At 30.5% G+C, this 12,587-nt stretch overlaps 1 protein-coding gene across 1 annotated transcript; it reads right to left on the minus strand.

Annotated features, from left to right (window-relative positions):
- Positions 1-10,498: 10,498 nt before the first annotated feature.
- On the minus strand, positions 10,499-11,967 carry LOC114729145 (probable methyltransferase At1g27930). Its single transcript, XM_028916115.1, has one exon. The coding sequence runs from the start codon at positions 11,702-11,704 to the stop codon at positions 10,847-10,849; it is 858 nt and encodes a 285-aa protein (XP_028771948.1). The 5' UTR covers positions 11,705-11,967; the 3' UTR covers positions 10,499-10,846.
- Positions 11,968-12,587: the final 620 nt, after the last annotated feature.

A 12,587-nucleotide genomic window follows, 5' to 3' on the forward strand; every position in this document is an offset into this window, starting at 1 on the left:
TATTTGAATTACTCTTCAGTCCTATTTATAGGCCATCCTTTAGAAGCATTTCATGGTTTTATTTTTAAGTCACTTCACAAGATCCATGAAACAATGAAATTTTTTTTTTCCAATAACACCCTTGTTACTTATTTATGGTGGCGAAAGGGATTGAAAGACATGCGTAAGATTGGATTATAGTTAGTTAACAAGGGATATTATTGGATAGATAGGGAAAATTAATTTACAGGTGCCTATACTTTTCTTCAATTTGTAAATCGGTACTTATTTTGTTTTTTTCCCCCCTCAATTTATTAAATCTTTTAATTTCATTTTACTTTTCTAATATTACCTCTATTTAAAGTCATTAATAACGCAGAGAATGTAATACAAACCAAAAAATTAAAAAAATTGTTATTCTATATTTTCATACGAAGCTACTAACTTAACTACCCTTCCTTGTTTCTGGTGAGATGGTTGACGGTTAGATTCGAGAGGTGGTTTGAAGTGTTTTAGAATGAGTAGAAGGAGGATGTTATCTTTCATGCGGTTTGATGGTTAGATTCGAGAGGTGGCTTGAAGTGTTTGAAATTGTGGGGCATTGAATAGAGTAAAACTGGGGGAAAAGAATTATACAGATCTTAGATTCTGTTTTCTCCTTAATATGTGTGGTTTTTCTCATGATATATTTTTTTTGTTTCCCGGCCATGACTTTCTTATGATAATGAGTAAATAGCGATAGGAAAAGTACTCCATCCGTCCACAAGATATTTTTCTGGTCCTATTTATAAGACAGAGAAAGAAGACATTTTTTGGTCCTATTTATAAGATATTGAGAGAAACTTTTTTGTATAAATGTATAATTTTAGCCTTCATTTATTATTGTATTGACTTTGTTTATATGAAGTATAATATATATTAAATAGGAATAAAATTAAAAACTTGTTGAATTTTAAATGAAAATTAATAAAAGTTAAGGTTTTTCTTAGTTTGTGTAAAACATATTGGAAGTGACTTATAAATATGACTAGAGAAATAAGTCATTTCTAAAAGAATAATTTAGTCCAAAATATAAGTCACTTAAAAAATAATTCTTATTTGTCAATTTTTTTCCTGCAATGAATACTTAAATATACTCCTTTGATCATATTTATAGAGCAAAGAGAAAAAACACTTTTGGTCCTATCTATAGAAAAGTGAAAGAAATTCTCTATATGAATGTACAATTTTATCATTTATTTATTATTGTGTTAAATTTGTTTACATAAAATATAATGTATATTAAATAGGGATAAAATTAGAAAGTCATGGAATTTTAAATGAGAGGTAATAAAATTTAAAATTTTTTTATTTATATAAAACATATTGAAAATAACTTATAAATAAGAGTAGTGAAATAATTGCAATGTATTTCTCTCTCTCTCTCTTTTTTTCCCACAATCTCATTTAAATAGCAATAGTAGCTGGGTTTTGGATTTTCCAAAACTTTGGTTTGAATGGAACAATAAACTTTGGAACAAGGCTGCGTCCGTATTTCAAGTTTCAAGGGTGCCGGCACGCCGCGTTGTGCTTAGTGCCCTTCCCCTTCACCGTTGAAAATCAGATTCAGAGCCTTCGAAAAGGACATTACTCTGTGAAGTTTTCAAACCAATTAAGTTATTATTATTATTATTATTATTGTTCCAAATTGATTGCTTATGGTGAGTATCGTACATGAGTTTGCCAAACGTGACAGTAATGTGTAGGAAACTTGGCCTATTTCTTTGTCTATTTCGTCTACAAAGATAGTGATGAGATTTTTTTTTTTTTTTGTGTCAAAACTTTCCATGCTCAGCGATGTGTCCCTATCTGAAAAAATCTGTCATTTTCTTTTCACGTTTATTTAGTTCCAGAAATGTTGTGAATCATTTTTCTATGCTTTTAATTCTGAACCGATTGCGCGTCTTCCACCTTTATTATTATTTTCTTGTTTTATTATTTACCACTGTTAATCATTAAATCTTTAAATAAATAGTTAATAGGAAGATCTAATCAATAACTTCACTGATTGTCGCAGTCCTTTATCTTTTTAAAAGATTCCATATTGTTTAATCAATCTTCCTCGTCCGTCCATTTAATGGCCTTATTTAAATATATCCAGATTATCTCAAACAATTTTTTTTATCTTTTCTCTTCTCTCGTTATAAATGTTATCTTTTCTTATATGATCACGTACTCATCTCAAATATTCTCATCTCAGCTATCCCACTTTATTCCAATATTGTTCCTCTAAAAACGCTCAGCATTTACTACCATATAATATTTCTAATCTGGGATTTGTAACAATACAATAAAACTTCCTTTTTCACCTTATTAGATGCTTTCCTATTACAAATAACTTCAGTAGCTTTTCACCATTTAAACCACCAACTTGTATTATATATATGATTAACATCTCCATCAATTAAGCCATTTTTTTTGTAATTAATCCCAAATATCTAAACTTTGTCACTTGCAGGATGGTTTGATCTCCCAATTTAACTTTCCTATCATTTTTCACCTGTCTCTCATCAACACATATATTCTATCTTGTTTTTACTCAGCTGAAAACCCTTTGGCCCCAGGGTCCTCCATAAATTAAGTTTAGAGCAAATCTCATCTTTTGACTTGGGCCAAAAATAAAAAAAACTATATCATCAGCAAACAGTATGCATTTAAAGATTTTTTTTTTTATAAGCTTAGGTAGAATATCTAGGATTAGGGTTAAATAAACAAGGGCTCAAACGTGATTCCTGATACAAGCCAATCCTTATAAGAAAATTTTTTGTCTCACCTCAGAGCATTCTAACATTAGTTGTTACCCCTCACATACGTTTGCATGACTTCAATATATGCAACACTCTCGGAAATTAAATTAAAACATTAATTGTTCTTAATATGATTTGTGAAATTTGGATTCTATGATGTCATTAAAACTTGAAAGAACTGAAACAACTTGGTTGCGAAGACCATCTACTACGCTATCGCATGATTGTACGTTTTGAAAGAAAATACAATGAGACAAAACAATTCCACCTCCCAACATTCATTTAATTAGGAGTTCAATTCTAGTAATGTTTGAATAAAACCATTGTTTCGGTTGGAGTTTTGGCAATGTTTGGAAAAGGTCACCCACTAAATTATGAATGAAAACAAATAATTACTTCACAGACATTAATTAAGAAAAGCATTTTTTTCCTTTTTAATAAGTGAGAAATTAAAGTTTTTTCCACAAATAGACCTAATTTAATGTCTAACTTTTTACTTTATATTCAATGATTTTTAGTTACTATTCCCAGTTTAGTTTTTCAAAATTCTGTTCTTATCCAAAGATTAGAGGGAAGAAAATACAATGAGACAAAACAATTCCACCTCCCAACATTCATTTAATTAGGAGTTCAATTCTAGTAATGTTTGAATAAAACCATTGTTTCGGTTGGAGTTTTGGCAATGTTTGAAAAAGGTCACCCACTAAATTATGAATGAAAACAAATAATTACTTCACAGACATTAATTAAGAAAAGCATTTTTTTCCTTTTTAATAAGTGAGAAATTAAAATTTTTTCCACAAATAGACCTAATTTAATGTCTAACTTTTTACTTTATATTCAATGATTTTTAGTTACTATTCCCAGTTTAGTTTTTCAAAATTCTGTTCTTATCCAAAGATTAGAGGGAAGAAAAAATCACTTACATGTTAAATTTTAAAATGACAAATAAATGATTTTAACATATTTTGAATGGTAAAAACTATTATAAGTGTAGTCAAAGTTATTACAAAAATAATCAGCATAACCTATTTGTCTTTTTAAAATTCAACAAATATTTTCCTGTCATTATATTTTAAGATTTTTTTAATTTTGGTAAAGCATATTAGATTAATAATTACCACTCTGTTACTATATATAAGTTATTCCTAGCAAAAAAATTTATTCATAAATATAAGTCACTTATTAGGTAATTATTAACTTTTTTTTTCAGTTTTACCCCATTGAATATAATTTAAAAAAATTTGAGAGAAAATGTATAATATACCTTTTTTTCAATATCTTTTTCTAATAGGCAAAAAATGTGGAAAATTTTATTAATTTAACGTGTTCTTAGTATGCGAAGGCTTGTTTGCTTCTACTTATTTTGAGTGCTTATTAACAGTTTTACTAAGCAAAACATGACTCTCTTCATATACTTATCTTGTATTTTATAAAACACACTTAAAAACCTATTTATAAATTATTTCAAATAATTCCTCCTATATAAGAAAAGAGTGGTACCATATGTACTAAAAAGTGACCTTCAAGAAAGCTTCTATGAGAATCGCCATCATGGAACTAAACAATTCTTGAAATGTCCAATGATGCAGCATATGACCTTTATTGAAATCATCAATGGATATATAATTACGATTTATTTTGTTTTTGCACAGGGCACAAACAATTATTGAAAATATTATTGAAAAATGGACCAGAGGATAGTTTAAAAAGCAATATATATACACTGCCTCAAATTCTTAATATATAAGTTAATATATAAGTTAGATAATTAATTTTAAAAAATTAAAAAAAATAGTCAAGTTGATTGATTGTAACAAATGCTATCATTTCAAATCATCTACATTTGAGCTACTCCTTGGTTGGAATCCTTATAATCAATAAGAATATATTAGAAAAACAGATATAAATTTGAAAAACAAAATAAATTGAAGTTTTATATTTACAGCTAAACTCAACCCTCAAATTAGCTTTTATATTAAGAATAAAAAATAGTATATATTAACAATTAATTTGACAATGAAAAAACAAAAGGATTCACATTATTAGAGTAAAAAACCATAAGAATTTTAGAAAAAGTTGTAATAGTTATCCTGTGGGTATTAAAAACACATAGCAATTGAAGATTATATTGTTAGCAGCATGAAAAGGTCAATTCATACTGAAACGATTTACATTGTGTTACAATTGGTTGAGTGGTAAATAAAAACGCACATATGAATGATGATAAATATGTAAGGCCATAATCGCCCAAAATAAGTGTATAATGTTTCACAATACTAATTTCATGGAACAAATAAATTAGTCAAGCACTTTTAATTTGTTAATTAAAAGATGCCTTGTAAAGAGCTTGTTTGATAGATGAAAAGCAATAGTACGAGACTGTACCACCATACTAATAATATTTGAGATTCTCTTTTAATCCATGTGAGTTTTTTTCTTCTGTTTTTATTCAACAAATTTAAATTTTATCAATCAGCACTTACAATTAACTTTTGATTTATATCTGATTAAGAAAAATACTTGCAATTTATTTATTGCTTATTGAAAGCTCTAAAGCTTTCGTTTTTTTCTTAACGTATTAAACTCCTTAATTTCCAAAATTCATGCAGTTTGTAAAATAAGACATTCATAAAGTTTATGAGTGATACCGGGAAAAAAAAAGGACAATAAGAAATATACATCAACCTTTAAACTGAAATGCAGCTACTTATTGAAAAATATTTAATCTTAAACTGAGTTTGTTTAAGATTAAAAAATAATTTTAGTTGGACTAAATATAAAAAGAAAATAGGTACTATAAATGAGCTGTTGGGAGAATTTAAACTAAATACACAAACGATGTCTTGAAAAATAAAAAGCTTATTTTCGTAAGCTATTTGGAGCATCTTATCAGAAAAAGGCTACAAATAGATTTTTTTTCTCCCCCAACAATTTAAATGTTAAATTTAATTAAAATAACTTTTTAATTTTATATTTCTGATTTTGATTTTTTTTTATATGTAAAGATCTCCTCTTCCTTGTCATTTTTTGGTAACTACCCTACTTAGAAGATATTTAGTCGCAATTCTTAATATTAGAGCTGCGACCAGATCAATTAAGCTAGACAAGTTAATTATAAAAAATTTGATGTAAACTCCCTAAAATAGTAATGTAAAATATTAGATTATACTACTTTCTGTCTTTAATAAAAGAGCTAGTTTGACTTCCAATTTAATTCTAAATAAAACACCTCAATTCATTATATATCTTATATTTATCTATTTTTTTAAAGTAGTATTTGCAGTAGTTACACATGTTAAACGTTTCATCACATAATAGTTCTGGCTAATACATATTATTAGCATGGGTATTTTAGAAAAAATAACATTTATTTATTATAAATAACTAATTTTATTAATCTGTTTAAATTAGTTCACTAGCTCTTATATTAAGGTCCGAAAGTAATATATCAATTTACAAGTTAGGTACATTAGTTTGACCCAAAAAAAAAAGAGATAACTATGATTATGTATCAGTTTATAAGTTAGATAAATTAGTTTGTAAAAAATAATAATATGAGAAATAAACTGCATCAATGTCTTATATTTATAATCAAATCCAGCTCTCCAATTTTTTTATATTTATAATTTTCTTTCAAATTATTACTATTTATTGCAAATATTTAAATGGAATCTGTGATGTAAATGGTTAAAATGAAGTATATTTTAAAAAATTAATACATATTTTTTTATAAATAACTAATATAAGATAAAATTAAGGGGAAATTGGGGATAAATCCCTATTTGAAAAGTTAATTTTAGAATGGAACCTAACCTTAATGACAATAAGTTTGAGGAGTGAAAATATCAAATAAGCTGAATCGCATATCATTGATCTTGAGTTGCATGTGCTTAATCTCAATTACATAGTGGATATGCCTAGCTGCATATGAAACCTAATTACATATCACTGATCGTAATTATATATTCTTGATCCCAAGTTGCATATACAATATCCTAATTACATATTGCATGTGCTTAATTGTATATAGGACCTAATTGCATATCACTTGTCCTAATTCCATATCCTTAAACCTCAATTGCATATGCTTAATCCTAATTGTATATTACATATGCCTAGTTGCGTAATGCGTATAGGACCTAATTGCATATCATTGATTTTAATTGCATATCCGTGATCCTTAGTTGCATTTGCTTAATACTAATTACATATTGAGGATTCTTAGTTGTATATAAGACCTAATTACATATTACTGATCCTAATTGTCTATCCTTGATCCTAAGTTGCATATGCTTGAACTTAATTGCATATTGAGGATGCTTACTTGTATATAGAATCTTTGCATATTACTAATTATAATTGTATGTCCTTGATCTCTAATTGCATATGCTTGATCTTAATTGCATATTGCATATGCGTCGTTACATATTCTTGATCTCAAGTTGTATAAGCTTGATTCTAATTGCATATTGATAATGCCTAGTTGTATATAGGATCTAATTGTACATCACTTATCTTAATTATATATTCTTGATCTCTAATTGTATATATTTGATTCTAATTGCATTTCATTAAAGGTATTGTGATAATTTCATTTCTTTTTTTAATCCTCTAAAAGGACTTTAAAAATTCAAGTCCCATTCCACTATTAAATTTTTAAATGGGGATTCATCTCCAGTTTTTCCTAAAATTAATAATTTAGTTTATATATTTTCTGGTTTGAAAAAAGGGGCGGGGGGGAAGCCTAAAGGGGAAGGTTGTTTGTGGAGGAAGGGTTTTCAAGCTAACCCCACCATTATAAGAAAGTAGCAACGGATGGCTCTCAAATTACAAGGAAAGGACTGACCAGAAAGAGGCAGGCAGGGAAACACACGGGGATCAGAAACGCAAACGACGTGGCGAATAACAATTGATCCCGTTGATCAAAAGTCCATTCATGATCCATAAAATTAGGGAAAATCACTAACAGGTCTCACAGAAGACAATTTATTACTCTGAGGTCCCACAAAATGTCAAAATCACTGACAGGTCCCAAGGGACCTCAAAGTAATATTTTCGTTTTGTAAAATGACATTACTGCCCCTCATATTCCAGATTCATATTTGCTCTGTCATTACGATTTACAACCTCAGCAGCGACTATTAACAACCTAATGAGAGGGCGTTAACAACCCTAACAGTATCCGTTAACAACTTACTTTATAGAATTATATAACCTCTACATAAGAGTAAATTATAACCAAATAATATAATACAACAACTTTAACACTAAAATGGGAAGTTTTTGATATCATTAAGAATTTTAACTAGATCCAATAGGATTATAGTAATATTTTAATGCGAATATCCATTTACAATCTCAACAACGATTATTAACAACCAAATGAGAGGGCATTAGCAACCTAAGCAGTAGCCGTTAACAACTTACTTTATAGAATTATATAACCTCCGCATAAGAGTAAATTATAACCAAATAGTATAATACAACAACTTTAATACTAAAATGGAAAGCTTTTTGATATTATTAAGAATTTTAACTAAACCCAATATGATTATAGCAACATTTTAATGCGAAGATCCATTTACAACCTCAATGGTGAGTATTAATAACCCAAAGAGAGCTGTTGACAATCTAGGCAGTATCTATTAACAATTGACTTTATAGGATAATATAACCTCTAACAACTATATAAGATTAACTTTAAGACTATTTAGTTATAGTTTAGTTAGTTATAGTTAGAAGTTATATTATCCGATAAAATTAGTTATTAACAGATACTGCTAAGGTTGTTAACAATTCTCCTTAGGTTATTAATACTTACTGTTGAGGTTGTAAATGGATTTTCGCATTAAAATGTTGCTATAATTCTATTGGGTTTGGTTAAAATTCTTAATGATATCAAAAAGCTTCCCATTTTAATGTTAAAGTTGCTGTATTATACTATTTGGTTATAATTTACTCTTACGCGGATGTTATATAATTCTATAGAGTAAGTTGTTAACGGATACTGCTTATGTTGTTAATGCCTTCTCATTCGGTTGTTAATAGTTGCTATTGAGGTTGTAAATGAATCTTCACATTAAAATATTACTATAATCCTATTGGATTTAGTTAAAATTCTTAATGATATCAAAAAGCTTCCCATTTTAGTATTAAAGTTGTTGTATTATACTATTTGGTTATAATTTACTCTTATGCGAAGGTTATATAATTCTATAAAGTAAGTTGTTAACGGCTACTGCTTAGGTTGTTAATGCCCTCTCATTCGGTTGTTAATAATCGTTGTTGAGATTGTAAATGGATATTCGCATTAAAATATTACTATAATCCTATTGGATCTAGTTAAAATTCTTAATGATATCAAAAAGCTTCCCATTTTAGTGTTAAAGTTGTTGTATTATATTATTTAGTTATAATTTACTCTTATGTAGAGGTTATATAATTCTATAAAGTAAGTTGTTAACGGATACTGTTAGGGTTGTTAACGCCCTCTCATTAGGTTGTTAATAGTCGCTGCTGAGGTTGTAAATCGTAATGACAGAGCAAATGTGAATCTGGAATATGAGGGGCAGTAATGTCATTTTACAAAACGAAAATATTACTCTGAGGTCCCTTGGAACCTGTCAGTGATTTTGACATTTCATGGGATCTCAGAGTAATAAATTGCTTTCTGTGGGACCTGTTAGTGATTTTCCCATAAAATTATCAGTTTAAATCTTATTATTGCCGTGAGAATGTGGGATCTGAGACCTGAACGCGATGCCGGTCCTGATGATGCACGGATCCCCGGGGGGAAGGTAAACGACGTCGTACATCCTGAAAATAGCCTCTGTCGTTTTTCTTGGCCTGCCACGTCATAGTCCCAATTCGCCTTTTGTTGCTTGCCAGGTTCCTTCCTTCACTCGCCCCTCTTCGCCTGTGACCCACATCACTCCCAAACGAGAAATTACGAATCCCTTCTTTTTTCCAGAACCCCAAAAAAAAAAAGACAAAAAAATCCTCAAGTCATCCTTATGTGAAGCCATATGGAGGTACATGTTATTTTTAATAAATCAAAAATATAAAATCTTGCGCATAATTATATTGTTTGCCACTTTCTCTTGAGTTAATTCTGAATTAATTTGCGCATTTTCGGTCATCTAACTTTATATACATTTCATATTGATCTCTCATTTTAAGAAATATTTTTTAGTCCTCTAACCTCAATATAATTCGTATCAGATGATGATTTTTGTAATAATCACTGTTACCTTAAAAATTAACACTAAAAAAGTTAATATTTGCTTTTTTTTTTGGGTAACAACGTTAGTATTAAATTCATAAAATTAAAGATGCGCTCTTGCAAAATTGGTTTCCACAATAAGCTCTATTTATGATCATTTCTAAAAATTACTATAATTGCGCTTAACCGTTTTTCTGAATATTTAGATCATCCATATAATACTAAAGAACAAAGTTTATACTACCTTCCATCCTAATTATAAGAACTAATTGACTAATTTAAAAAAATTAAAGAAATAAATTAAGCTAGTTATTTATAATTAATAAATATTGTCTTTCCTAAAACATCCTTACTAATCAATTGTATTAACCAGAACTACCATTATTAGAAAGACTATCTTAAAATATATATATATATATATATATATTGTGTTATGTTAAGGAGTAGAGGTACTTTAATTCAAAAGCAAACAAAGAAGCAGGAAAATATATATATATTATTTTGGCCGGAAAGCAGAAACAAAGGTCTCATCTATTTTTCTGCCAACAAGGAGCTCATCAGTCTCAGACTCTTCTCTATTTATATATTCACATCACAGTCTCCTCAAGTCGGCAAAAAAACATCTAAGAATCTAAAGGAAGGCCACCAACAAAGGGTGAAAAACAGAGACAGCGACATATAAAAAGTAATAATCCCTGTAAATGTAATAGGACAATATATGTAATATAACAATATAGCATAATTCGAAATAACAAAAATAAGTAAAATAATAATAATCATCGTCGAACCCAGAAGCTGTGGATAGAGAGGAACACAGCTCTCCTGGAAAAATCCCGTGGCAATTGGTCGGCGCAATTTAGCTGCAGAACCGAGAACTATGGTGGGACACGTTCGTCGCCGGCGGAATCTTGAAGTGCCATAGCCTCCCTACGGCACGAGCTCTGTATTTCCGACAGAGGAACTCCTCCGCGTACAACTTCTCCACCTTCCGATCCACATCGTGCAAGAAGACGTGCGTCACACCGGATCCCTTTCTATTCCTCGCCATTACCGCCGCCGAGAAGATGGCCGCCATCCGGCCCGGCGCCTCCGCGAAATACCCCCTCGGAGCGTCGATCATGATCAGATCCCACTCCCTATCGTACACCGTGTCCGGCAGATTGTGGAGCGCCAGTTTGCATTTCTCGTTGCCACGCAGATAGGCCTTTCCCGGCGAACAGTTCGGCTCCGACCGATACGAAGAGAGAAGCCGGTCCGCTTCTTTGAGATGCGTACGGTAATGTACATAGTGAGCCTGAAGATGAGGAGCGTCCTTAAGGACTGTTTGGACCCATTTAGGGTCCTCTTCGAGGAATACAGTGGTACCGCCGGGATTGATCGATTCCCACATGAGCGAGTCGTGACCCAGGCCGAAGACGAGGAAGTTGCTCGGCCGACCTAAAGATCTGAGCACATCGAAGGAAACTCGGATCTCCGATAGCGACTGCTGAGGGACGACGTGAGTGGTGGCGTAGTGAAGTATAGCCTTGAGCTGGCTCGACGTGGTGGGAAGATCGTCCGCCGCACCGCCTCTGACCGCCGTGACTGAACACAATAAGGAGCCGTTAGAGTTCCGGGCGAAGGTGGATATGTAAAAGGCGCCCCCGATTAAGCCAATCAGGGCCAAAACCAAGAACCATGGTTTCTCCGGAAGGGCCAACCCGTTCTTCATCATTCCCGAAGTCCCAGAACTGTAAGTAGAAAAAATGAGTGCGAGCGTTAATAAATCGTAGTAATTTTTAGAAGAAACGAAGGAATGAATTGGGAGTTATGAGTAATTAGTGAGGAAGAAGAAGAAGAATGAAGATCAGTAATGGATGATTATGGGAGGGATTAAGAAGATACATTTTGGGGAAAAATCAACGTTATGAGAGTTGGGAAGGTGATGTTGAAGAAAGGAACATATAATCTTAGACTGATTCTAATTTAGGGTATAAGAGGAGAGGCCGAGCGGGTGAAGATTTAGGCCCACGTTATCTATTAAAAAACAAATGGTGGTTGCAAAATTTAAATTTAAATTAATTGAAGAAAGGGAAAATTTCTTAAAATTCCCATTGCAAAAATTTATTCCAAAATTTGTTCAAGGATCCGGTCACAGCTCTTATGCAGGGCGGCTGCGTACAACCTTCTATTAACTATAGTCTACTGCTTCCAGTTCTAAATATAAAAATTAATTGGCTAATTTAGGTAGATTAAATAAATAAGTTAAATTAGTTATTTGTAATAAATAATATTGTCTTACTGCTTCCAGCCCTAAAAATTAATTGGCTAATTTAGATAGATTAAATAAATAAGTTAAATTAGTTATTTGTAATAAATAGATATTGTATTTATTAAAATATCCTTACTAATCAAGTTTATTGGTTAAAAGTACCATTATTAGAAAGACTATCTTGAAAAAGAAAAATGAATAAATATGGGAGACAAAATGAATTAGGGTCTTCTATTTAGGACTAAAATAAAAGTTAAACAATCTCTTAAAATAAGAACGGGGAGTAGTATTCTCTTTTCTTGTTATAAGAATCTGCCAATTAAAGAGTTAAAAGTATTAAATTTGT

This window comes from Neltuma alba, unplaced genomic scaffold (assembly GCF_004799145.2).
Source record: "Neltuma alba isolate B1F8T4 unplaced genomic scaffold, ASM479914v2 tig00012607_pilon, whole genome shotgun sequence".
Taxonomy (NCBI): Eukaryota; Viridiplantae; Streptophyta; class Magnoliopsida; order Fabales; family Fabaceae; genus Neltuma; species Neltuma alba.